General features: G+C 45.6%; 1 protein-coding gene across 4 annotated transcripts; it reads right to left on the reverse strand.

The window, feature by feature from the left end:
* Positions 1-598: 598 nt before the first annotated feature.
* Positions 599-25,950, reverse strand: PSEN2 (presenilin 2). 4 transcript variants are annotated; one of them, XM_035111461.2, is made up of 11 exons: positions 25,793-25,950; positions 18,992-19,165; positions 17,487-17,719; positions 17,005-17,146; positions 13,767-13,834; positions 13,223-13,443; positions 11,575-11,673; positions 9,688-9,765; positions 7,396-7,503; positions 5,467-5,585; positions 599-4,713 (listed from the first exon to the last, which is right to left on the reverse strand). In XM_035111461.2, the coding sequence occupies exons 2-11, from the start codon at positions 19,133-19,135 to the stop codon at positions 4,558-4,560; spliced, it is 1,368 nt and encodes a 455-aa protein (XP_034967352.1). In that variant the 5' UTR covers positions 19,136-19,165; positions 25,793-25,950; the 3' UTR covers positions 599-4,557. The 4 variants fall into 4 exon arrangements, with proteins under 4 accessions (XP_034967352.1, XP_034967349.1, XP_060128949.1 ...); XM_035111458.2 differs by having other exon boundaries at positions 7,396-7,506; XM_060272966.1 differs by lacking the exon at positions 25,793-25,950 and adding an exon at positions 25,621-25,773 and having other exon boundaries at positions 7,396-7,506.
* Positions 25,951-27,479: the final 1,529 nt, after the last annotated feature.

A 27,479-nucleotide genomic window follows, 5' to 3' on the forward strand; every position in this document is an offset into this window, starting at 1 on the left:
AGTGCAAGCTGGATTTCGAAAGGGCAGAGGAACCAGAGACCAAATAGCAAACATGCGCTGGATTATGGAGAAAGCTAGAGAGTTCCAGAAAAACGTCTACTTCTGCTTCATTGACTATGCCAAAGCCTTTGACTGTGTCGACCACAGCAAACTATGGCAAGTTCTTAAAGAAATGGGAGTGCCTGATCACCTCATCTGTCTCCTGAGAAATCTCTATGTGGGACAAGAAGCTACAGTTAGAACTGGATATGGAACAACTGAGTGGTTCAAAATTGGGAAAGGAGTACGACAAGGTTGTATATTGTCTCCCTGCTTATTTAACTTATATGCAGAATTCATCATGCGAAAGGCTGGACTAGATGAATCCCAAGCCGGAATTAAGATTGCCGGAAGAAATATCAACAACCTCAGATATGCAGATGACACAACCTTGATGGCAGAAAGCGAGGAGGAATTAAAGAACCTTTTAATGAGGGTGAAAGAGGAGAGCGCAAAATATGGTCTGAAGCTCAACATCAAAAAAACCAAGATCATGGCCACTGGTCCCATCACCTCCTGGCAAATAGAAGGGGAAGAAATGGAGGCAGTGAGAGATTTTACTTTCTTGGGCTCCTTGATCACTGCAGATGGTGACAGCAGTCACGAAATTAAAAGACGCCTGCTTCTTGGGAGAAAAGCAATGACAAACCTAGACAGCATCTTAAAAAGCAGAGACATCACTTTGCCGACAAAGGTCCGTATAGTTAAAGCTATGGTTTTCCCAGTAGTGATGTATGGAAGTGAGAGCTGGACCATAAAGAAGGCTGATCGTCGAAGAATTGATGCTTTTGAATTATGGTGCTGGAGGAGACTCTTGAGAGTCCCATGGACTGCTAGAAGATCAAACCTATCCATTCTTAAGGAAATCAGCCCTGAGTGCTCCCTGGAAGGACAGATCGTGAAGCTGAGGCTCCAATACTTTGGCCACCTCATGAGAAGAGAAGAATCCTTGGAAAAGACCCTGATGTTGGGAAAGATTGAGGGCACTAGGAGAAGGGGACGACAGAGGACAAGATGGTTGGACAGTGTTCTCGAAGCTACGAACATGAGTTTGACCAAACTGCGGGAGGCAGTGCAAGACAGGAGTGCCTGGCGTGCTATGGTCCATGGGGTCACGAAGAGTCGGACACGACTAAACGACTAAACAACAACAAGCAGAAGGAGACTTCAGGCACAATCTATAAAGCAATCCTGTTGCTCAAGCCCACTGAAGCTTAGGGATGAACAGTCTGTGTCACTTTTACACATATTCATTCCGAAGTCTGTTCAGCCCCATTTCTGCATTAATGTACACCTTTACAAATTATCATTTAGATGTCTAAAGAAAAATCAACACTGAATTGAACACATACTCATAAAAGAGCAAGCGTACACATATTCTGCCCAAATGTATGCATTTCATCCTAAAATACAGTTTTTAAAAAACACATTTTGGTAAGCTTCTTGAGCTATGAACTGCTTTGCAAAAATCTGAAAAGAATAAATCACATTCTAAATTCCAAAGGAAGGTTCAGATCAGTTTAGATTGAATCCACACAAATCCAATTCACCAAGCATCCAAAATCGAAATCAATGGGAGCTGCTGCACTTCAATGTCTCTTACATTGGATTCCCCCCCCCCCGACCCTTCTCAGTCCATTTTGCTTCATTAGACTATTTCTTTTGCTTAGGCAGATAAATCACATAATTAGCGTTGTTCTTAGAAGAGGATATTTGGAAGCAAAGCAGATCAGATTTAAAATAAAAACCAAAACCTTAAAACAACCCATGTCCCTGGGAGGAAGTCGAAATCAGAAGTAAAGTATTTGCGGGGCAAAAGTCTGGAATATTTTGAGCACCAACTGTTTCTCATTTAGATTAATGTGCACACCAGATTAAAATCTCATCCCCGTGTTTTGGTACAAACATTATTCCTCAAATAGTTCACTCTTACATTAAATATTTTCATAGCATTTCCAAGTTAGTCATTTAACACACACCCCACACAGCCGAAAGAAGTTTGCCTGGCCTCAATCAATGGCTTCTCCCCAAATCATTCCTGAACAGTGCAAAGCAAGAGGCTGTATGTGGGCTGCTTTTGGGCCTGATTGTCAATTCACGTATGAGGGAGGCAACAGGGTAACTAACCCCATTCTTTACAACTAGCCTCCACTTAAAGTTGGGTCCTCTGCTAGAGGATCTAAAAGTATGCTGTACTGGTGGTCCCCTCCAGATATTGAATGGACTCCCAGTTCCCATGCGTCCCAGCCAGCTTGGCCAACGGTTAGGAATGATGGGAGCTGGCATCCCAACAATATTTGGAGGGCCACGGGCTCCCTATTGCCACTGAAGGCCCTACAGCTCAATTTTTATTTTTGATCCGCTTGCTCACATTGATCAGTGCTACAAAAACCATTGGGTCTTACAAAGATTTTGATTGTGTGTGTGTGTGTGTGTGTGTGTGTGTGTGTGTGTGTGTCACCACACTTACGTGCTCAGCACATCTGGGTGGTAGCCCCATCCCAACCAGCACCAATTTCCCCAGGCAGCTCAGTTGAGAAGAGGGCAAGACAGGCCAAGCATCCATTGTGCTTCTTGCTTCCTGCACTTCTTGCTGTGTCCCGCAGGGGTGTGTGGAAACTCCCATGCAAGCAAGCAGGTCGTTATCTATTAAGATCCACTTGCTTCCTTCCCTTGGAAGGGCTTTGGTGGCAAAGCTGAAGAAGCCCTGCATGCACTCTGGCTTCATTCCTGCGGCTAAACCACACATTGAATGGAGTCCCTGGCTTTTCTTTAGCGACAGGTGTGCGGGAGTCCCAACAATTATTGGGGTGGTAGCATGAGAAGCGGGGCTATTAGATTTCTCCTTTTCCTCCCCAGCAATGACTTTCCTGAAAAAGTCATTGCTGGGGAGGGCCTTTTCACCAGGCCGAGTTCAAGGTTTAACTACTTGTATATGAAGCCCTTAATGGCTTGGGGCCAGTTTACTCATGCGATCACTTCACCCTGTAGGTGCCCATTCGACCACTTCAGTCTATGGACTCTGCACTGTTACAGGCATCACAACTGTAAAAAAACTGCTATTTGAGTATCACACAACAACTTTGGAACTCCCTGCCTGTTGACATCAGGCGGGTGCATTTGCTGCACACTTTTTCACGCTTAAAACTTTTTCGTTTGGGCAAGTCTATCTACACATGTAGGTGTTGATTTGTTTTAATTTCTCTTTACGGTTCGTTTTAATCTCTCTTTACGGTTCGTTTTAATTATTACTAAATGCTTTTCACTGATCACCTTAATATTTCTTGTAAACCACTCAAAGGTTTTATTACAATCCAGCGGCACATACATTTTTGCTAACAAATCCATGAAATACCCCTGGCACGGCTGGGAGGGTTAGCAGGAAGGAGGAGGAAGAGGAGGTCCCATTGGTGCCAATGGGATTATTTTCTTAACCCTTATAGCCGCATGGAGCCCTTGAATTTTGTCATGATCATGGCCGGGGGCGGAAAGGATAAACCTTCCCTCCCCACCCCCCTCTCTCGCAATTCCAGTTGGGCCTCCAACCCCCCACGGCTGCAATTAAAGAAAAAACAAGAGATTTGGAAACCTGCTACATATTAGTCATGTGCAGCTCTGCCTCCACACAACCCCTGCACTTTAGCTGTATGCCTATTTTAAAGGAGCATTTTCACAGACTGCACAACCACCACCATTATAATTACTCATTTTTTGCAAATTTGTAGTGTAAGCAGGAATCTTAAATTTGCCAGCTACTCACCTCCCAGCCGAGGAATTATTTTTCTCACCGTGGGCTAACATATCTAATACCCTTTCAGAAAAAAATCTCATTTATTCTATTGCTTTATAGTATTTTTTTTAAAGCATACTGTACTATTGCAGCTCTGTAGGGGCATGGGGACTGCAGCACATGAAACTGAACTTCCATCCAGACCACCCCCTGCTCACCCTCAAAATCAGCTGTGGGGGGCTGGCGCAGATTTTGGAGATACCTGGTGGGAAGAGAGGAAACAGAAGCCCTGTTACGCCAGTGGAAGCATGCTGGCGCAGCAGTACGTCAAAACCATGATTATTCTTCGCTACGATTGCAACATCTCTGGCAAACTGGAATCTCACACATTCATCATCTGCTCACCTCCTGGGAGAGGAATTTTGTTTCACCTTGGGCTAATATAACCAATGCATTTTCACATTCATTTACACGCTAAACTAAAGCAGGAGGCCAGGCGTCTCAGGGTTATCGCAATGCTATGCAAGCTGACTTGGGAGCAAGTCCAACTGAGATCAGTAGTAAACACAGATAGGATCAGGCTGTGCGTGTCCTGCTCCCAGTCAAATTGTTCACATCAGAAATCAAAGGCCCTGGGCTACTGAGTCTCAGGAGAGACTCCCACATGTGTATTACTGGGATTCCTGAAAAATATATGGCACTAAGTGTAAAAACCATATCTATCGGAAAATGTCCTGTTGCACAGCAAAAGACTCCAGAGGAGATCACCACTAGTTGGTTTGCTTTTTTCAAATATATAGCTGATGGGCTGCAAGGGTGTCCATGAAAGGCTGCACAAGGTAATCTGTTGAGAAGTAGAAGATCAAGCCAAAGGTGATGGAGATGGGGAGGGCAGGTAACGCTTTCTTGAATACTGCCAGCAGCAAAAGAGTTAAACACAGGCCCTAAGGAGGAGGAGGAGAAAAACGTTACTCAGAAGAAGGCCGGGTTATTCCCCCCCTTAAGAGATTAAAAAACCAATAGATAAAATACTGTAAGTGTTTTGCAGCATCTTAAAAGACTAAGGTCAAAATCCCAACACACATATTTTATTACTATTTTATTATCTATTCAATTTATACACCGCTCTATACCCGGAGGTCTATGTACAAATTCAACAGGTCTTTCTTTGTTTTGCTGCTATTTTGTTAATGTTGTTAATATTGTTTTATAGGTATGAATACTGTCGCGTTTTGCGAATCCTATGATTTTTGGTGTAACTGTGATGTTTAGCTTTTCATTTAGTTGTTTTGTTAATAGAGTTACACAGATGGGAATTGTTTTAATTAGGATTTGTGATCGTTTCACTGATGATTTGTTATGTATTTTATACGATTTATGCTGTATTTGTGATGTTCCGTAATGCTATTTTTATCTTTTGTTTGTAAGTCGCTTTGGGATTTATTTGAATAAAAAGCGGCATAGAAATATAATCAATCAATCAATCAATCGACCATCGCCAACCTAGCACCCTCCAGGTGTTGTCTGACTCCAAACTCCCATCAACCCCAGCCAACATGGCCGAGTTCTTGTGGGGCGAGTTCTCACCTTTTAGGGGATGGACCCCGTGTGGGCAGGCATCTTCCGCAGCTGAAATCGATTCAGCTAGCCTGGCTTTATGGCATAACATCAAGACATAACCTATCGTTTTCACTTACTATCAGGATGGCTACGAAACAAGCCAGAGTTGTATTCCAGTCACCGCTAGCAGTGGCGGCTGCTTTGCCCACAAGTACACTGTAGAATATGAAGTCCCCAAGGCCCAATTTGACGCCTCCTGTTTAGAAGGGAGGGAAAGAACGGATTCCGTCAACTCTATGGAATTGCTATTCTGACAAGAAATGCAGTGCCGTTATCACCAACCATTCTCCACTGTTATCGGGGCCAAAATCATCATGGCATTTGCAGCTCTCTAGTGGGTGGGGAAAGAGAACGCTGATCTAGAGAAACTGGATCAAGTTTCTTATACTTTACATCAGGGGTCAGCAACCTTTTTCAGCCATGGGCCGGTCCACCGTCCCTCAGACCATGTGGTGGGCCAGATTATTTTTTGGGTGGTGGTGGTGAACGAATTCCTATGCCCCACAAATAACCCAGAGATACATTTTATATAAAAGCACAGATTCTACTCATGTAAAAACACCAGGCAGGCCCCACAAACAACCCAGAGATGCATTTTAAATATAAGGACACATTCTACTCATGTAAAAACACGCTGATTCCCGGACCATCCGCGGGCCAGATTGAGAAGGCGATTGGGCCGCATCCGGCCCACGGGCCTTAGGTTTCCTACACCTGCTTTAAATCCATTTCAGATCTGTGCCAGCATCATCAAGGGTAATTTTTTTAAAAAAGTAGGGTGCATTTTTCTGCATGTCTGTAGGACATTGCTCTTTAGCTTTTGCTAAAGCAAGAAACTGGATGCCACGAGGGAGAGTTCATAGCAAGCAATGGAAGATTGTTTTACAGAACTTCAATCCTACACGCATTTACACTGGAGTAAGTCTTGCTAAACTCGGTAGGGCTTCCTTCTGAGAAGACATACAAAGGAATGCAGTTAGTGGCCATGCAAGAGAGATACTTCTCAAGAGAAAAGGTATTTTCCTACAATTTTCCTTCTGCTTTAAAGGTGGGTTCTGGAGACTCACTCCAGACTGTGTGTAGTGTGTGTGTGTGTGTGTGTGAAGTGTGGATTTTAATTCTCCAAAGTTTTGAATCTGTATCTGATCCAGTTCATGGTCAGGCATACATAATGTCCACACAAATCATTAGGGGAAGCCTTGGGGCCATTGCCTCATGTGAATCCTAACTGAACATCACCATCTGTACTGACAAAGCAAATGATTTGTAACCATAGCATTTCCAGGACACAGGACTATTGTGGAAAAAGCACTGGAATGCATTGGAATGCAGATGTATTCCAAGACTCCTCCCAGGAATAATTTTAATTTAATTTCCTAGACATTTTTCACAAACTCTCAAATTCACTTCTAAAAGCACACAATACAAAAATCCTTCAAAGCGCGCGCGTGCACACACACACACACAAAAGCAAACCCCTCCACCCCCCAGATATAAGCTTCATCACCAAATGATCCTCTATCAGCTGATGCAGAAACTGACACTCAAAAATGCCAGGGAGATGTTAAGAACTCTGCCATAGCCCCAAACCTTTCCATTCCAATTCATGGCATGTAACTTGGCATAAATTAGTACAAAAGGGCCAAAGAGAGTAGAGCTGCTTTGGGTACAAGATCTCATGTTAAGCAGCTGGTATCTCTATTTGAAAGCTTTCACATAATATAGGCTAGTAAAGACCTCCAACCTGAAGCCTTTGGAAGCTGCTTCTAGCCAGAGGGTGGCATTTGGCTATAGGGACCGATGGACTCAATCTGAAAGGAGCTTCCTATATTTTAAAGATACTAGAGCAGGCTTCACCAACCTTGTGCCCTCCAGATGTTTCTAACTACAACTCCCATCAGCACCAGCCAGACACATGTGGAAGACACCAAGCTGGTGAAGAGAATGTCCAAGTTCGTATTTCGTATAAATACCAGCAAAGTGGCCATAAAAGGGTCTCAACTTACTTTCCTCCTCCTCTAAGGGAGGATCGATCGGATGGTCTGTTCTTGAATTCCTCATGTCAGTATCGGCTGGCTCAGGGTAAGAACCGTCATCATGGTTCCGTGCTCCTTCTGCTGAGAAGACCAAAAGCCACCCGCAAAAATTCAGTACATACAATTATTGGAGATATAGGCACACAAGCACATCTTATAAGCTGGGAGTCTTCTACAGACGGTTGTAAGAAAGAGTCCGTATATGTCAAAACATTTCCAGGCAAGGATTTCCATACAATATTTATATACCACTTTTCCCCATCTTAATTTGATGAAGCAGTTCACAGCACAAAGTGAAGCCAAGAATAATGAAAGTATCCTAAACACAGACATACCAGAATTATATCAATGAAAGCAAATCGATGAAGGCTGGAAGAAGAAGCAGCCTTAATACCGCATTGGCCCAAATATAAGGCCAATAAGGCTTTAAAATTCGGGAGGGGGGGTTGAGAATTTTTTTAAAAAATACCCAAATATAAGCCGCTCCATTCCTCACTGCTCCTGGCTACATACTGGGGGGGGGGGCTGCTGCGCTGTGTTGCCAATGGCCCTTCCCCTTCCTCGCTCTCTCCCTTCCCAGCCTTGGGGGAGAGGACAGGGAACTACACGCGGGGTGGGCGCTGCTTCACCATGTTTCTGGCACTCTTTGCCCCACTCACCTGGCTGCATACTGTAAGGTCATGAATATAAGCTGTACTTTAAGTTTTCACGGTCAGAATTTGGGGGGAAAGTGCGGCTTATATTCAGGCCAATACGGTACATCAACTCCGCAAAGACTTGATGAAATAGCATTTGAAAAGAAAAAGGGGACTACAGGTTGTTTTTATGGGGGGGGGGGAACCAAGCACAACAGTAGCAAACCCTACTCCTAGTGGAAAGCATCCTAGCATCCGGAACATTTGGAATAGAATCAGGGATTCATCCGCAGATCTCAGTACTTGCCAAATAGATCTGGGTCTGAGAAAAATCTTGGGAGATTCTCACTCACACACAAGTTGTAAAAGGTGGCCCTCCTTTCATGGCCAGTGTTAACTATTTCACTGAAGTTTAGGAAGTCTAATTTCGAAAGTAGCCCCACTGTGTATCGTCGGAGTCTCAGTCAGCAAAGTACACCCACTGTTTTTGCCAACTAACAAGATATTTCAGAATGAATTCATATGCTGTTTATAAGCAAACTAGTGTTGTTCAGCCCGTTTAGAAAACGGGCGCTAGAGGATATGTGAGAGCGTGCGCGCGCGGCTGCTGGTTGGGGGAAGAGTGAGAGCGGAGGGAATCGGTGTTTCCGCGCAGGCGCGCACGCTGCTCCGTAACCCATCTCACTGAATCCTTACTTGAAATCTCGGAGCAGGACACGGGAGCGTGCGCGCGCGGGTGCTGGTTGGGAGGTTGAAATCAAGAGAGGGTTGGGCGGGGAGAAGCGGGCAGGGTCCTGCCTGCTCCTAGGCGGGGCTTCCACACCTCGTCAGTGTGTGAGGCTTGAGACAAATACTGTAAGGTACTACCATAATGAGTGGCGATAACAATTACAAAGGCAAACGGGGGCTTTCTGGGACGGTGGCAACGGAGCGGGTATCTTTTCTGCACTTGAGGGGAGCCGCGCTCATGGGAGAAAGGTGTCTCTCTTCCCCCACCTCCAGTACGACAGCGAAGTTTGTTTTGTCTTGGGGGGATGAGCCTCCCTCCCTCCTTCACACCCTGAGACGCTGACTTTCCCAGGAGCAGTCACCCGCTTTCGCCCCATTGTGAACCCGGCGGGCGGCGGCACCATCCCGACTACATCCACGGCGACCCTCCCTGCCTTCAAGACGGCTTTGTCAGAGGCACAGCGATCTGCGTCCCGAGGAGCGCATGGTGTTGGGCGGCTGGGCTGGCTGAGTGGGTGGGTGGGGGCACCGTCCCTTGACGGAGGCAGTTCCACCGACGAAATGGTAGGCAGAGGGGTGGGGGGACTTGCTGCTAGTCGCCGGTGGCCGGGGAGGGTAGGAGGGGGGGAAAGCAGCCTTCTCCTCCTCACGCTTTAGCGCAACTGCAGTGAGGTGCTTGTCCGGCCGGGAGCAGCGGTTGGCAGAGGGGTGGGGGGGTGGGGAGAGCGCGCGCGTCCAATCCCTGTGTCCCTGGTTGTCTCTGCTGTCCAATCCCTGTGTCCCTGGGGGACATGCGCAGTGACCCAGGGACACACGGGTTGGACGCAGGGACAACTTGGACATTATTATATAGGATGAAGACTTAAAAATAAAACAAAACAGAGAATGCATAGGTCACCTTGATTCCGTGTCGCTTCAGAAGACCTCCTTCGTGCAATGTCTTGTTTTGCCATTCCCACAGTCCACATCATAGTAGCTATAGAGCAGAAAGGAAAATAATAAATGACTAAGCTCCATATTCCACAATGCATTGCAGGTAGTTAGACTTACCCATCAGTACAGTGGTAGTTTGGTTCTTGAACTTAATCAGTTCAGGAAGTCCGTTTGACTCCCGAAACCATTCGTAAACCAAGGCGTGGCTTCTGATTGGCTGCAGGAGCTTCCTGCATTCAAGCGGAAGTCGCGTCGGACGTTTGGCTTCCAAAAACATTTGCAAACAGGAACACTTACTTCCAGGTTTGCAGTGTTCGGGAGCCAATTTGTTTGACATCTAAGCCGTTCAGGGACCAAGGGACCACTGTACATAGATTGCGTGCACTGGGAACTATTTTGCCCAATCCATCAGTTTGTTATTCAAAAAATTCTCCAAACTAAAGAAACACAAAGTTTTGTTAAGCCAAAACAGATTTTTCATTTTGAAGCAGAACTTCTGCTGGCTGTGTTTGGACAACTATCCAGAGCTTCATAAGCTGAGCAATTCCATTTATGAAGCTTTTTAGCAAAACAAACCATGGTTTATGAAGCTACGGATGAGAAACAGGACCATTTTTGCAACAGCTGAAGCACAAAGACCACAGCATACATTAGGCCAATTTCCCCCCATTATGTGCAAACCAGGGAACCGAGAAAGTGTCACCTTTTTGGTGGCAGCTGCAAGCTTGCCACCCTCGTCAGGGCTTGCTTTTATGTGCAAGTGTCAAGGTCTGTTGGAACTACCTCAGGCTGCCCACAGCTGTGTCCTGTTCATCAAACAGCTGTACTTCACATTCTCAGTTCCAGGCTCTTTATAGCAAGTGTGGGGAACCTTTGGCCCATAGCTGCCAAGTCTCCCGTTTTCCCCAGGAAACCCCCGTTTTTCCAGCTGTCCCCAGCCAAAAAAACAGATTTTTTTGTTTTTTCCTGGTTTATTCTGGCACGGTGGCCATTTTGGAACTGGGCGGAGCATGCTCAGAAGCGACTTTTGATGCTGCTATGCCCACTTCCAAAATGGCTGCAGCACGACTTCTGGTGCAGCGACCATTTTGGAACTGGGCACAGCAGCATCAAAAGTCACTTCTGAGCATGCTCCGCCCAGTTCCAAAATGGCCGCCGCGCTACTTCTGGTATGCTACTTCCGGTCAGGTCCCTTATTTTTCAGAAAGGAACTTGGCAGGTATGCTTTGGCCCAGCAGATGTTGCTAAAATACAACACCCATCACCCTGGCCATTAGCTTGGTGGAGCTAATGGGCACTGTAGTTCAGGAATATCTGGAGGATCAAATGTTTCCTGTATTGGATGTTGTTGTTGTTGCTGTTGTTTGAATTTATATACCGCCCTATAGCCTACCTGGAGGTCTCAGGGTGGTTCACAGAAAAGATCAACATAAAAACCACAATACAGTATATATATAATCAAAATTAAAAAAACAACCCAATAACACCCCCCCAAGAGCCACATTTTAAAAGGGCAAAGGGTGTCAATCAAGTCAACCAAAGTCCTGGTTAAAAAGGAACGTTTTTGCCTGCAGCTGAAAGGTGTATAATGAAGGCGCCAGGCGAACTTCCCTGGGGAGAGCATTCCATAGATGGGGAGCCACTGCAGAGAAGGCCTGTTCTTGTGTTGCCACCCTCTGCACCTCCTGAGGAGGAGGCACACAAAGAAGGACCTCAGAAGATGATCTCAGGGTCCGGGTAGGTTCATATGGAAAGAGGCGGTCCTTGAGGTATTGCGGTCCTGAGTCAATGTTGCTACACTGCAGGATATATTCTGCAATGGACGCCCCTACACCCCCTCTGTTTTACTCACACGAATAAATAAGTGCCGGAAATATGGGCTCATTTCTCTCTTGCGCTGTTTCCACTAACATCCTGAGCGGCCCCTTTGGGCATAAGACAGCCACCAAGTCTGGAAAGGGAGAGAGAGAGAGAGAGAGAGAGAGAGAGAGAGAGAGAGAGAGAGAGAGAGAGAGAAATCAATTTGATCCCAAATCACTTCATAAGTATTTCATTTTCCTGCCATTTAGCAGGTCATTTTTTCCTACTTTTTTTTTTTTTTAAGTATGCATGGCAGACGTATTTCAGTCACTGCAGTGTAAGGAGTTGTTCTATTTATAGATATGCCCTCTTGGCAGCTTACAAGATAAAATAATCAAAAATCAAATCATGAGCAGCAAATTAAAAACACACAGCTATAAAAAAACTTTGAAAAATAGAAAGCAGGGGAACGCAACTCCATGGCATTGAATCAGAACAGAGAAATAAAAATTATCAGAGCTACTGCAGTGCTACCCCACCAAATAAATTGCAAGTCCTGGGAAAACAAAAGAGATCTTTACCTAGTGCCAGACAGACACTTAAGGTAGATATCAGGCGGGCCTGTCTAGGAAGACCTCTTGCAGACACAGGGCCAATGCTGAAGAGGTGCTTACATACATGGCCACTGTCCAAACCTCATTGGTTGGGAGAATTTGAAAAAGGGACCTTGGGCAACAACCTCAAGGCATGGGAAGGAACCAGAGGGTGAGGAGCTAGCATTTGGTTCAGATGAATCTGAAACTGGGTCTTTCAGAGATTCAACCCTTGTCCAGAGTGAAGTGGGTGTCCTCCAAAACAGCCTAAAGCAACTTGGATCCTTCTCAAACCTTTGGGACCGATTCAGAGACACACAGACTGTGTGTAGATAAAAAACAGGGAGGGGAGAGGGAGAGAAGGGGGAGTAGTTTTGTCACTGATAAACCTACACTTAAAAAGTAGGTGTAGGGTGGCCACATGAACTATGGTTGTTGGGTTCAGGCATAACTCTAACTATACTTGGATCAAACCATGGTTCAATAGACAACAAAAAAGTGATGGGTCTCTCCTCTTTACTTCCATTCACAGAACGTTACAGGGGAGGGATATAGAAGGAATGTTATCTGTTGACAGTTTGTGTCAAAAACATAAACAGAGCTTCCCAACTTCTTCCATTCATCATGATTCCCTAATCCCTGCACCGATCTTTATGATATTTTTCCAGCTTTCTTTCTAGGAAGCCTTCTACAATGCTTGCAGAGGAAGCTGATGTGTCAAGGAGGAGATCTCGGGCCCATTAAAAGGACAAAAACAACTTATCAATTATTTTATTGTCATCCAGGTGCAAATTCGCTGTGCATGCAAAAGCGAATGTCCCCTGTTGAATCCTGGAAAGCCCCTGCTAATCAGTGTGGACAGGACTATGCGACTCGATACAAGCCAGGTTCCCGAGGGTTCCTCTCTCAGCCATCCTCCTGAAAAACACTGTGATGGAAAAGGGGCCACTAGCTGACTACGAAATATTGCTGGTACAAACACCGATTTAGGCTAGCTCCTATGAGTTTCCTTTTCCTAGCTAAAGAATGTGATGAAGAATAGAAACGGAAAATGATCACCCTGAAATCTCTTCCATTACCCAGAAATCTCTTCCATTACAGACGTACCGTAAACCGATATGCCTCCCAGAATGACCCAGGCTGACCACTCAGGCAGATACTTAATGAAGACTAAAGCCATCAAGGCACTGATCATTATGAGATAGGCTTGCTGGAGGTGCAAGGGCCCCTTCCAGTGGATGCAAATCATCCCAACGGCTCCAAAATTCCAAATGAAGAAGAACAGAGTGGGATAATCCATGGCCACATTGTAGGTCTTTAGCACTTCACTGCAGAACAAAACGAAAAAGAAGTTTAGTCAAGGAAACAAGTAACAACAAGAATAATGATGTTGTTATTTGTACCCTGCCCACCTGAGACTGAGTTGCCCCAGCCACTCTGGGTGGCTCGCAAAGTACCGTAACCACTAGAAGACAACATGACAAACAATGCAATGAGGATTTTGCCCTGATGTAAAACAGATCTTTTTGTTATTATCAAACACTCGGAAGTCAGAAACGCATGCTAATTTACTGACACAGTCATTGGCTGGTCTCTACCTTCTGTCTAGCCCTGCTGAGTTGCTAAGGATCAACCACTTACTCACACTTACCCAAGGTAGATGTAGGTGAAGAGGAACAGCAGCATCAGAGATGAGAGAATGAGCCAGCCATGAATGAACTGTTAAAACAGAAGACAGTGGTACATGTGGTTGCTTTGCACAGATATATAAAAGAAGTGCCCCTCTCCTCAGCTAGTTTTTTAACCATACTGCTTGTTTTTCAGGCTATTGCTTGGTTTGCATATACTGTAACATGAAGCCATGGCTTGTTTTGGCAAAGTGTGGTTTGTCTGAATTTCTGAATCCAACCCAAAGCGTTTTGTTTATTAGCATCAAACTATGATGTGAAGCCATTGCTTTTTTGGGTGTCTATTGAACCATGGCTTGAACAAAGTACAGCCTGAACCCAACAACCATGGTTCATTTAGCCACCCTATCCCAAACACTTGCAACACCACAGAAACACCAAGCCAAGAGCAGCTGGAAAACAAAATAGGCTTTGGACAAACCATGGTTAAAGCACACCATGGCTTAGACCTGTGTGCCAAAGACTTTGAACATGCGGCTTCCCTCTTGAGGTGTTTTGTTCCTCCTCTTTCCAGGGCTTCCTTGACATCATCAAGAGCAATGAAACAGATGCACCTACCATCCATCAGGCTTTAAGGCACATTTGCTTTACGGAAACATTTCTGATGCAGCAATCAGGAAGTGCAAGAAACGGAAAGATGAAACTAGAAAGTCCTGGATTGTGTGGGAATAGTAACCTTTTGGCTCAGAGTGACTTTGAGCAAAGCTCAAAAATGTGAAAGGTCAGTGTATATTCATGAGGTTTTTCAATGTCTTGCTCAGGGATGGGGAACCTGTGGCTCCCCAAATTGTGTTCAACTGTAAGTCCCATCATGCCTGACCACTGGCTGGGGCTGATGGGAGTTGGAGTCCAACAACATCTGTGAGGACCACAGGGACAAAAGGTTTCCAATCTTTCTGCTCCAAAGTACTTGTCACGAGATCTCCATATTACAGGTCCCAGGAATCTTTGGACCACATTCTCTTCAGTTCAGAGGCACCCTGGTGTGCTCCTTGCTTGGGTGCCAGTGTCATCATTTTATACTTGGCTTGCACTTTTCTCCCACACACTCCACTGGTTTCTTCTCTCCACTGGAGTTAACGGTCCCAAGCCCTTCCCCGTCTTCTTCCTTGCCTTCTCAGCATGTGGCCTGAAAGTGACACGCGCTATTTGGCCTATCGGTTCAGGGGACACAGAACAAACAAACTGATTCATAGAAACTAGGTGGCAACCTCTCTTGGTGATCTGATCCCTTCTCTTTTGAAATTTGCCCATTTGGATGGCCGCAGGTTCCCCATGCCTGTACTAGCCTACATCAACCTCCTATTATATGAATTTACTGCGATTTAGGAAGCCTGCAGGGATCGCCCAGATACTGTTTAAACACAACTCTTTGCGAAGGGATGCATTTGCTATGTATTACCTAAAGAGGCGCTTGTGCTTTCTTCAAGTGCTTCTTCCTGTTCTTTCATTAAATCCTTACAACATTCAATTACCTTCTCTTTGATAAAGTGCCTGAGCTTTATTAAGTTCTTGGGAGGTCATCCAAAATAACTAATAAACCAGATGAACAACTGGTCACAGTCTCCTTTTAGAGAGAGAGAGAAAGCTGTTGCGCAAGCACTCTTTGGTGTCTTCTGAAGACTTGCCATCTCCCAACTTCTCACTCTTCATAATGAACTGCTGGATATTTTCCTTGATGCACTTGGGATTGTTTAAAGAGGAGGTCTGTACAATTTCTGACCTCCCCGCTGGACAGAGCCCACCAGATATGTACTGTAGCTTGCCAAGCTCTGTTTTCGTAATCCCAGGCAGACAGCAAGGACAGGCAGTTTAATCAAGTCCCTTGTGGACCACCATATATGGCAGGTGGGCTGCTCTTTGCTCGATGGGTTACAAAATGTGCAGGCCTGTTTTAAAAAGACCAATTTCATGCTTCAACACAATCAAGTTTCTTGACCTATTTTGGAATGAAGTGGTCTTTCATTTTGCCTTTTAAAAAAATTGATTCATGTGCCATGAAGAAACTCTTTTGAAGCTCCATGTCAGTCTAATCCCATGGAAATGGCTTGTTTACCCAAACCCATTTGAAATATTGTGGACAGGCACAAAATGATGTATCCTGCAACGTTCTTAATATCTGTAGGGTTGTCAGCAAAAACCACACTATTACCAGTTATTAGATGACCATACATTCCATGTTGCTGAATATAAAAATCGGACTCCCTTCTTGCCTATGACCAAATTATCAGTCCTTTCAGTTAAGGAATGAGAATCCCTAATTTTTTGGAAGGGGAGTTTTGAGACTGCATGATCACCATTGTACTATGCAAGGCGCAGTATCAGTCCAACCCTTCTCACTCAGAACTCTGGCCACACAGGGAAATAAACAGACAGGGTTAAAAGATATGTTTATGGAAGTAAGTCTGGTTCAGAAAAGATAATTAGCATATTAATTCTGAGCCTAAGCATGGAACTTGCCCAGCAATATCATGGCAGAATTTTGGAAATAGCACGTTTATGGAAGTAAGTCTGGTTCAGAAAAGATAATTAGCATATTAATTCTGAGCCTAAGCACGGAAGTTGCCCAGCAATACCATGGCAGAATTTTGGAAACAGCACAATGCATCTTTGGCTCTTAAAATAACATTATAAAAGCTAAGGGGGAAGTCTGAAAGGGCTCTCACCATAGAGAGAGCCTGAGGTGAGTGCCTAAATCAAATGATTCTGCAGGTTTTCAATGTTCTTCTGTTTGTAGTGAAGAAAAGCTGGTTGTGGAAGGTATCTATTGGCTAGTGCTTATTATACCAGATGTGGTGTTGGTGACATGCTATTGGACTACAACTCCCATCATCCTCAATCACTGTCCATGCTGGCTGGAGCTAATGCAAGTTGAAATCCTACATCTATTAGGCACCAAGGTTGTTGGCTACCCTGGCATATGGCATCACCAACACACTTCCCTCCCTGGAAAAGTTCTGGAATAGTTTGTAAGTTGTTCATGGGTGATACCTCTAGAAATATATCTAAACTGCTTTAAAAAAAATATCTGAGCCTTTGAAAAAATAAAAATGTGAGCAATACACTTGAATGGAGGAGCAAAAACACATGACTGGTTTCTGACTTACAGGTATACAAGGCAAATTGAGAAGATCCATTGTGAGGACCGCTAAAATGGTATGTCTGTTTTCATCGCTTGCAAATCTTAGGCCATCGCCTTACCTTGTAACAACGGTACTTGTATAATAGAACCAAGAAGATCGTCATTACTACTATGACACTGATCATGATTATGGTATTCAGCACAGAGTTCAAGAGACGCTGGCCCACGTTGGGCGTGTCTTCCGTAAATGGGGTATAAATCCTGCAAGAAAAGCATAGCATGTCTTTTTTTCTTTTTTCTTTTTTTAAAAAGTGGTTTTGCTCTGGCACAAATCAATCATCGACACAAATCCAGCCCTCCAAGTTGTGTTGCGGATCAGCAACATACTTAAGCCAATGCAAATCCCCAACTCTAATTGACGAAAAGGTGGCAGAAACAAGGTGCATCCCTTCAAAGCTGACCCTTCCAGTAAGTAGGGATTGAGATTCGTATTGGAATAGCAAAGGGTCACAGCAAAAGCTCGAGTGAAAAGAAAGGAGGCTTGTTTGGATGTAGCCTTAAAGGCAATCACATTACCCAGGGTCAGACAAGGACTACTTACAGCTGTCCATTCTTCTCGGTGTAAAACCGCACCGACTTTATGGTTGCAACAACCACAACCATGCACAACGTGACAGGCACAAAGAGCATGATCACATGCTTCGCTCCGTATTTCAAGGTCAGCTCTTCCTCCTCACTATCCACGGCAGCGAGCACTCTGGCTATTCTTTCCGTGTCGGCCGCGTTTCCATCCGCAGTTTTGTTGGAGCTCCCGCTGCTGCCAGGGCGCCCTTTCTACAAAGGAAGAGCATGCAACAGGGGTTAGCAGCTGGCAGGTCCTGCCCTCCCGAGAGGGTCCTATACCTGGATCACCAGTTGCCCGCCCAAGTTACCCTGCCTCCATCCATCCCACTCTGCTCATCTGCTCAATTGCCAACCTACCCAAGTTCATTTATCCCACAAAAATGTAAAAAAGAAAAAAAGCATGTCCTACATACAGCAGGCATAGGCAAACTCCAGCCCTCCAGATGGTTGGGACTACAATTCCCATCATCCTTGACCACTGGTCCTGTTAGCTAGGAATGATGGGAATTGTAGTCCCAAACATCTGGAGGGCCGGAGTTTTCCTATGCCTGTTCTACAGGGTACAACTTGGAAAACAGAAGGAGCAGGCAGTGATCCTTGCCCTCGGCAATCCCTCCATTCAACAACCCACCCAAATAATTGGAGGCTTTGGTGTGCACAGGGCTTGCCTATGTTCTGCCACAGGGATGAGGAACCTTCTTTCAGACAGAGGTCCATATTCCCTAGTGGGCTATCTTTTGAGGAGGGTGTGTGTGTGTCGCATGACAGGAGTGGGCAGAAGCATAGGCAAAACACAGGTGGGACTCTTACCTTTGGACTATAAGCTACATTCCAGCCATGCAACAGTCAGAGGTTCTCTCTCCTCCCCCCCCCCCCCCACAAAATTTGATGCTCCAGGTAAGCAAGATACTTTTGCTCAGTTTAATTGGTACACATTCGGAATGTGATATTCCAGCTAGAAAAAAGCACGTCCAGAAAAAAGGAAGGTGTAGTGCTAGTGAAGGCTGTGGCCTGGGGAGAGTCCAGAAGGCTACATTTGGTCACCAGACCATCTCTGTTCTAGAGAATTTGAGCAACCCCCAGCTCCTCTTAACAGGAATACAGTGGTACCTCGGGTTACAAACGCTTCAGGTTACAAACTCCGCTAACCCAGAAATAGTACCTCAGGTTAAGAACTTTGCTTCAGGATGAAAACAGAAATCGTGCTCCGGCGGTGTGGTGGCAGCAGGAGGCCCCATTAGCTAAAGTGGTGCTTCAGGTTAAGAACAGTTTCAGGTTAAGAACGGACCTCCGGAACGAATTAAGTTCTTAACCAGAGGTACCACTGTACCGTCTCCACCTTAAGTCACTCATTCTAAGGCTTAAAAAAAACCCACACAGATAAGTGACTCAGGAAGGCATATGCAGGAAGAACCCGCATAGAGGACAAGATCAGTGTTTTACAAAGTGTTCCTTCTTCCCAGAAGTGGAATATACACCTACCCTGTGCGGGAGTGTCTCTCCTGATTCCGGTGCTTGTGTGTCATCTTGGTAAGAAGGCAGAAGGGGGCTCTCAGCCGACATCAAGGATGTTCTCTCGTTGCAGGGTTCCTCCTCACTGTCTGAGTTGTTCATGAAGGTGATCATGCTCCCTTCTTCACAGAGAACCTTGCAGTGCTATATTAGAGACCCACAAAAGGTTGAGCCGTGGGAGAATGGCAAGAAAAAGTCAATTTCATGACACCTAAGAACTTATTTTGAGCACAGCCCACATAAGGCTACTTACACATAACCAAAGCACAATACAATTTACAACGAAGAAAAACTAGGCAATTTATACGCATCGGCACAAAACTTCAGGGGAATCCCCACTTACACAGGGGTTCCACCTGTACAAGTGGGGGTTCCCCTGTTCCACACACACACCCCTGCAGAGTTTTTGGTGCATGTGTCAGAGGATGCCTGTGTAAGTTTCAGCAGAGTAAAACATAAAAACACCCTATGGGTGATATTCAATGTTAGTCCTACACAGAGTAGACCCATTGAAGTTCATGAATGTGATTAACTTAGACCCACCAAAATTAATGAACCTGTTCTAAGGACTTAAGGGAAAGGGTAAAGGGACCTCTGACCATTAGGTCTAGTCGTGACCGACTCTGGGGTTGCGGCGCTCATCTCGCGTTATTGGCCGAGGGAGCAGGCGTACAGCTTCCAGGTCATGTGGCCAGCATGACAAAGCTGCTTCTGGCGAACGAGAGCAGCACACGGAAACGGCGTTTACCTTACCGCCAGAGCGGTACCTATTTATCTACTTGCACTTTGACGTGCTTTCAAACTGCTAGGTTGGCAGGAGCTGGGACCGAGCAACGGGAGCTCACCCTGTCGCGGGGATTCGAAGCGCCGACCTTCTGATCGGCAAGCCCTAGGCTCTGTGGTTTAACCCATAGACCTAGGACTTAGTGGAATACAAAAACATTTTAAATTTAAGCTCATCAATCACAAGTCTAAAACAGGAGGTCAGCCTAAATAGAAAGGATTTAAAAACTCTTTTAGATATAGCTAGAACTAGCAATGCCAAATTATATTTTCCATTGTCAGAGGCACTGTGACAGGGAAGCACCCATGTATCTTGTGAATCTTATGCTAAACTAATCCACACTCTGGAACTGTATTTTGTGCCACTTAAAAGTTCATATATACATATAAATATAAGACACACAGAGAGAGGTGCTCATTTTTTGGCAGGAGTAGTGGAACACAATTTGAAAAAGCCTTGAGGCAAAAGAATATAGGAATTCTGAGTTCCACAGTTCCAAAGATAGACCGACTGGTTTGGAAAAGGATTAATGGCACTTCTGAAGAAAGGAAAGCCGGACAACATCCCGGAGGTTCAGGATGTGCTTCGAGTGTCTTGATGGGGAATATGTGGTAACTACTACCCACCTAGAAGAGGGACGCAGGTGGCGCTGTGGTCTAAACCACAGAGCCTAGGGCTTGCAGATCAGAAGGTCAGCAGTTCAAATCCCCATGATGGGGTGAGTTCTGCTCAGTCCAGCTCCTGCCAACCTAGCAGTTCAAAAGCACGCAGTGCAAGTAGATAAATAGGTACCGCTCCGGCAGGAAGGTAAACGCCGTTTCTGTGCGCTGCTCTGGTTTCGCCAGAAGTGGCTTAGTCATGCTGTCCACATGACCCGGAAGCTGTCTGCGGACAAACATCGGCTCCCTTGGCCAGTAAAGCAAGATGAGCGCCACAACCCCAGAGTCATCCGTGACTGGACTTAACTGTCAGGGGTCCCTTTACCTTTACTACCCACCTAATCTCCCTTCCCCAATCACCTGCCTCTCAGAGAAAAGCAAGATCCTTTTGCTGAAAAACCACTGGTGCTCATCTAGATATGCCTGTGGCAGTGGGGCGGATGGGGAGTTGCAATCAAAGAAACACACTTAAACCAAGGGTTGGGGAAAGGAAACCTTCATTCACTGAAAAGTAGTAAATTGCAAAGAAAGTTGGCCTTTTAGAATGTTTCACGGTCACGTTTTCCCTACACAAAAGAACTGGTAACATGCCCTCCAGGACTGAAGGGCATCAGCATGGACAGAGCCATACACCAGGGGTTGGCAACATGTGGCCCATGGGCCGGATGCAGCCCACGAAGACCGTTTTACCAGCCCACGAGCCACCCCCGAACCAAGCTACCTGCTCAGCGAGTCCCCCACGCAGTGCGCTAAACCAGTACAGCGTGGTGTGGGGACTCACCAAGCCCGGAAATCGCGTCTGCGCACGCGCAGATACCAGAAACCACATCGGCACACGTCCAGACGTCGAAAATCGCTTCTGCGCAGGTGCGGTTTTCAGCATCTGGGCATGCACAGAAGCGATTTCTGGCATCACGGACATGCACAGACGTGATTTCCGGCATCGCGCTGCACCATTCCGGCCCACGGACAATCTCCATGGGAGTGATCCGGCCAATGGCCAGTATACCTTGCTGACCCCGGTCATACACAGTCACACTCATCCCATCATGCCATTCCCCTTTTGTTTCCTGAAAGAAGCACACTACTGCACCAATGCGTTTAGATCCAGCTTCTGAGTGGCCTATGAGCCTAAGGTAGAGTGGAAGCTAGTGGGGAAACAACATACACGCTCCTCTCCCCCCCCCCCATTACAGGGTTCAGCATCCGCCCTGCCCAAACTGATTTGTGGCTATATCTTCATAACAGCCTTCTGAAAACACTTTGGAACATAATAATCACCTCACACAAAGGGAAGGAAAAAAATCACCTGTGCTGCAACTGGTTCTGAATCTCTGGATGCTATCCTTCGATACGGATTTTGTTCAGCCTAATTGTAACATTGAGCAGGGCCTCCCAAGGTTGAAATCCAGGCCTCAGAGGTTGAAATCTACTGAGAAGCAGGAAACCTAGATTCTATTCTAAGTTCTACCTGTTATCTTGCTTCATGTTGTAATCTCAAGACCAAGCAAAATGAAATATTTACACTTGTTCCCTGTTACCTGATAAGCCCAACTCACGCTCAGCTTCCTCTAAGGAAGAGATGGGGAGACACTGGGGTGATTTGCAGTTGATCGGCAAGAGTTTCCAACCTCAAGATTTCCTCTGCTGTAGGAGAGTATGAACTGGCTGCTCTTGACTATTGGCCAGTTTTATAATTTGATATATACAAATCCGATCTGTATTAACCCCGATGCAAATCTGTACTTTAATGTGCATGTCAATGTATGGCTTAGGGCAGTCTTTGCCAGTAAGTGCCCTCAAGATGTTTTGGACTACAACTCCCATCAGCCCTAGCTAGCACGTGTTGGGTTATATATGGGATATGTAGTCCAAAACAATGGGAAGGCACCCAGCTGGCAAAGTCTGGTTTCTGGGTTGTGAAGCTTGACATTAAATTCACAAATGGAGTCAGTTTTGCCTTCCCAGGTCCAGACACATTTGCTTTTGTTCCACTGTTGGCTCCAGTTGGACTGCGGAAAGTTGGACAAGGGAATCCCCTCTAGTTCAAAATATCTTATGACCAAGAAGGCTCTGGAAATGGTTGTGGGAGTCCAGCCTGGATAAGAGGAGAATGAGAGGGGATATGATAGCCATCGTCAAATATCTAGAGGGCTGCCACATGGAAGATGGAGCAAACTTATTTTCTCCTGCTCCGGAGGGTAGGACCCAAACTAATGGCTTCAAGTTACAAGAAAGGAGATTCTGACTAAACCTCAAGAATAACTTTCTGACTCCCTCAGAAGGTGCCAGACTCTCATTTCTTGGAGATTTCTAAGCAGAGGTTGGATGGCCATCTGCCATGGATGCTTCAGTTGAGATTCCTGCATTGCAGGGGGGTGGACTTGATGAGCCTTGGGTTCCCTTCCAACTTTACAATTCTGTAATTCTATCACTGTGTCTTCTTCAGCTTTGGAAAACAAAAATGAGAACATATGCTTAGAGAGCTCAAGTGTGTTGTGTCGCATTGCTGATGCTGCGCGTTTGTTTGGACGAGCAGCAATTGGCAAGGGGGGACCAACAAGCTCCCATGTGGCTTGTGATTATCAGGTGCACTGGAGTCAGGCTGACTGAAACAAACATGACAAGATTTGCTGCACTAGCACAGAAGTGGAGCAAGAAAAGGGCTCATCTACAGAGTGGTTATTTTAGAAGCGGACACAATCTGCTCCTGTTTTGCACTTACTGTACATGGTCCTTTAAATTTACAGGCAATGGGGCTTTCTTCCAGCACTTGAGCTTCTCTAACCACATGGCAAACAGGTCTAACTGTGAGACAAGCATGGAATGCACAGTTAGGCACTCCACTTCCAACTTTCTTTATAGGCCTTTTTGAGGGCCAGTCCTCACATTTCTTACCAGTACTTTTAACAGAAAAATATATATTGCAGTTCTCTCCACTGCTCCTTTAATGTTACCCTCTCTCATCTTTGACTATGCATCCTTAAAAAGGCACAAACGCGTATGACTAAATGAGTACCTCTGAGCATGAATGGAGTGCCTTTCCTCCCCACTGAGCTCCTGCAATCTGCTCCCACACAATTAAGGAAAAGGGCTTCCTCCTAGGGCAGGTGACAGGCGCCCAGGAAAGCCTCAACAGTAGCACCTTTCAATTTTAAGAACAAAATCCATTAACAGAATCCCAACGACACAATCTGTTCTGGGTAACCTTTGCACAACTTGCAATTAATGGAGTTCTCTTGCACACCATTGCTAAATTTTTATATCTACATACTATTAGCCCTACTTCGTGCTATGTCCACAGCTGGGATTGTGAGCTGCTAATTTACCCACAACTCCGGCTGGCATATCATTGCAAAAAAAAAAGGCATCTTGTTTACAATGTGCCAGGTTAGAACAATGCAATCTTTAGAGAGTCAGGAGCAAGGTTACTTACTGTTCTAAAAGGTACTTTGCTTTCCCTGAAATGGTTAGGATTGACACCCAAGCAAACATTCTCAAGGTTAGGTGGAAAATGAGAGTATGACGGTCAAGCAAGGAAATCATCACAACCTACACAAGCTGAACCACCTCTCTCCCACCACATGTTCCCCTGTGGGAAAGAACATGCCTTACACCAAGTCAGACCATTGGTTGATCCAGCTCATCACTGTCAACACTAGGGCTGGGTGATATATTGCCGGAAACCAGTTTGAAGTCCATAATTTGATATTGGTTTGAGAAGTTTTGACCTGGCAATATATACAGTCGTAACTTGGATCCCGAACACCCTGGTACTTGGGACATTTTGGCCCCCGAACGCCGCAAACCCAGAAGTGAGTGTTCCGGTTTGCTAACGTTCTTTGGAACCCGAATGTCCGGCAGGGCTTCCGACTGGCTGCAGGAGCTTCTAACAGACTTCCAGAACGGATTCCGTTTGACTTCCAAGGTACGACTGTATCAAGAATCATGATGTGTGCGCACTATGCAAAAACCACAATGTGGGGAAAACTATGAAGCCAGCCAATACCTCTATATAGTTCCATCCTTATTTCAGACATCGTGAGATATTGGTATATTGTGATGATTAGCTGGTGATATATCACTATGTTGAAAACCAAATGTCACCCAACCTTAGTCAAGACTCACTAGCAGTGCCTCTCCAGGATTTTGGACATTTGATGTTGGTGACTGAATCAGAGTACCTGCAAAGCAGATGCTCTACCACTGACCTATTGCATAGCTGCCAAGTTATCCCTTTTTTTAAGGGATTTTCCCTTATGCTGAATAGGCTTCCTCGCAAGAAAAGGGAAAACTTGTCAGCTATGCTATTGCCTTTCAAATAAGGAAGGATCTTGAAATCTTGCTATATATTAACATTGCTTATTGTATTCTATGTGTGTGCATGCTCACTCTCGTAATAAACAACTTTGTTTTTTGAATAGCAGAGTAGCTTATACATGCACAGTTATACATGCCCCTCAAAAGTCAGTACTGCACTCCTCCGAAGTCTGCACCCTAGGCAGCCGCCTAGTTGGCCTAATGATAGCACCCACCCTGGTCATAGGTTAGCAGTAGCTAAGCTCACATTTTCAATGTTGTTGTTGCTATTAATTAATTAAACTCATATGCCACCCTGGAGACAACACTTTGTATAGCGTACCATAACTGTGATCAGATAAGTGTCAGCAATATACTTTTCACTTTCCTTGGATAGGAAAACAAAACATAAAACGATGATTTTGGGAGTGCTCACTTAAAAGGGCAATGCAAAAACACCCAAAATATTACTGATGGCAGAAATCAGGCATAGGCAAACTCGGCCCTCCAGATGTTTTGGGACTACAACTCCCATCATCCCTAGCTAACAGGACCAGGGGTCAGGGATGATGGGACTTGTAGTCCCAAAACATCTGGAGGGCCGAGTTTGCCTATGCCTGGCAGAAATAATAACACCCACACTGAAGAGCCTGCACTAAGAGCTTGCTGGGCATCTTTCACGAACTACAGTATACTCAAAGCAGGGAGGCATTTTAAATGTTTTACCACTCCCTGGTAAAGAGGAAGTCTGCAGGGCACAGTTCCCTCCAGCGTTCCCCACTCCTCCACGGAAGGCCCATAGCAGGGATCCACCCTTAGGGAGAGAGTCCTGGGAGATTCCCTTTCCCCCCTCTTACCTAAGGCGACCTCTTCTTCCCACCCACTCGCATCGCGGTCTTACTTTGCTGCCCGCAGCCCTTTGCACCGGATTCAGTCCAAGGCTGGAATCCTTAAAAGCAGAAAGACTCCCGGAAGTCGGGAGCTGCCGGACAGAGAGCACTCGCTGCACCGCGCCTCCGAGACCCTCACCTTGCTGGGTCGCGCCGCCCGGCCGGCCGGATTCTGCCGCGACCCGAAGCCACGAGTTCCAGGACTTCTTCACCTGGCCGCCCGGCTCCTTAACCCCTTCGACGGCTCTTCCGCTCCTGATTGGCTCCGGCGCGTTCTCTTTCTCGAAAGGCTGCTTTCGGAATGCCGCGTCTGCTCATTGACGCGGGCGGCTGCCGCTCAGGAAATGCCCACCCTCCCTCCCGCCTTCTGCCCAATGAGGAAGATGGGCAGGGCGGCAACCTACCAATGGGAAGCAAGCCTCGTCAGTATTTCCTCTGTTGGGGTGTGTGTGTGTTTTTAACAGCAACGCGTTGGGAGCCCGGTAGGGAAATGAGGCCGAATCTGTGGCTCGCGGCCATGGATGCATGAGAAGGGAGTGCAGTAGTTTTGTCACCTTCTGCAATTCCTGTCTATAAATCTGCACTGCTGGTTGATTGCATTTATGTTCTACTTTTCCTCCAAGGGGTTCAAGGTGGAAAACCTGGTTCTGCTCCCTTAGAAGACATCTGAAGGCAGCCTTGTTTAGGGAACCTTTTGATGTTTAATAGATTATTGTACAGTATTTTAATTTTCTGTTGGAAGCCGCCCAGAGTGGCTGGAGAAACCCAGCCAGATGGGCGAGGTATAAATAATAATAATAATAATAATAATAATAATAATAATAATAATAATAATAATTTAATAATAATAATAATAATGTCCTCAACAGCAGCCCTGTGAGGCAGGCTGGGCAGAAAGGCAGCGACTGATTTGAACCCTGATCTCCTAGTGCCTGGTCCAACACTCTGACCATTGCACCACACTATTAATAACATATGCATGTGGCTGAGAGAGATGTATTTGTTGAGGTAGCTGTGTAGTGCATCCAATCACGAAGTTACTGAATGTATGGTCCAAAGATATGCAATAAGCTAATTGTGAGGATATCAGTTTTGTGAGTGATGCAGGGCAAATCTCAACCATGTTTACTCAAAAGCAAGCCACATGTTTACTGTATCTTCTACCGGTATTTTGTATTTTAAGGACAAGTTTGAACTGGTGGCATGTTATCGCTTCCAAGTAATAATGCTTAGGACAGCAAGTTGAGTTTGCATTTGAATCTAGAGGCCTTCAAGGCCAAAACACTGCTCCTTAAAAACTGGGCAGGCGCTTATTTCCCCAGATGAACAGCTCAACCCTAAACATGCACATTCAGAAGAAAATTACAGAGTTACAATGAGTTTCCCCTGCAAGTTTGTTGAAGATTTCACTCACAAACTAATCTTCCCACACCCTCTTACAGCTACACAGTGGCATGACTTCTGTTTTATCTATCTGTCTTAATTTTTTTAAAAAAATCAACTTATAGTGTAGTGCCAGCCGAGAACCTGGATGACCAGGGTTCAAATCTCCACCTAGCCATGAAGCTCACTTGGTGAATTTGGGCCAGTCACTGCCTCTCAGCCTGACGCACCGCACAGGGTTGTTGTGGGGGTTAAACGAGGAAAGGAAGAACCCGTGCTGGAACTCACCATGATGAGTTCCATGATCAGGTGGGCAATGGTGCCCACCTGAGAGGTGCTGGATCTGAGTTCTGCCAAGTTCTGGCAGAACACCCCCCCCCCCCCGGGAAGAACCATGTACGCCACCCTGAGCTTGGAGAAAAAATATGGAATATAAATGCAAT

This window comes from Zootoca vivipara, chromosome 3, assembly GCF_963506605.1.
Source record: "Zootoca vivipara chromosome 3, rZooViv1.1, whole genome shotgun sequence".
NCBI classification, from domain to species: domain Eukaryota; kingdom Metazoa; phylum Chordata; class Lepidosauria; order Squamata; family Lacertidae; genus Zootoca; species Zootoca vivipara.

Excerpts from the sequence above, each read along its gene's own strand:
- PSEN2 (XM_035111458.2), bottom strand. The coding sequence starts at position 19,135 with ATGATCACCTTCATGAACAACTCAGACAGTGAGGAGGAACCCTGCAAC. Across the intron at positions 13,444-13,766 it reads TTCACCTACATCTACCTTGG|TGAAGTGCTAAAGACCTACA; the intron begins GTAAGTGTGAGT and ends TTTGTTCTGCAG. Across the intron at positions 7,507-9,687 it reads TGAAGCGACACGGAATCAAG|CAGAAGGAGCACGGAACCAT; the intron begins GTGACCTATGCA and ends TGGTCTTCTCAG.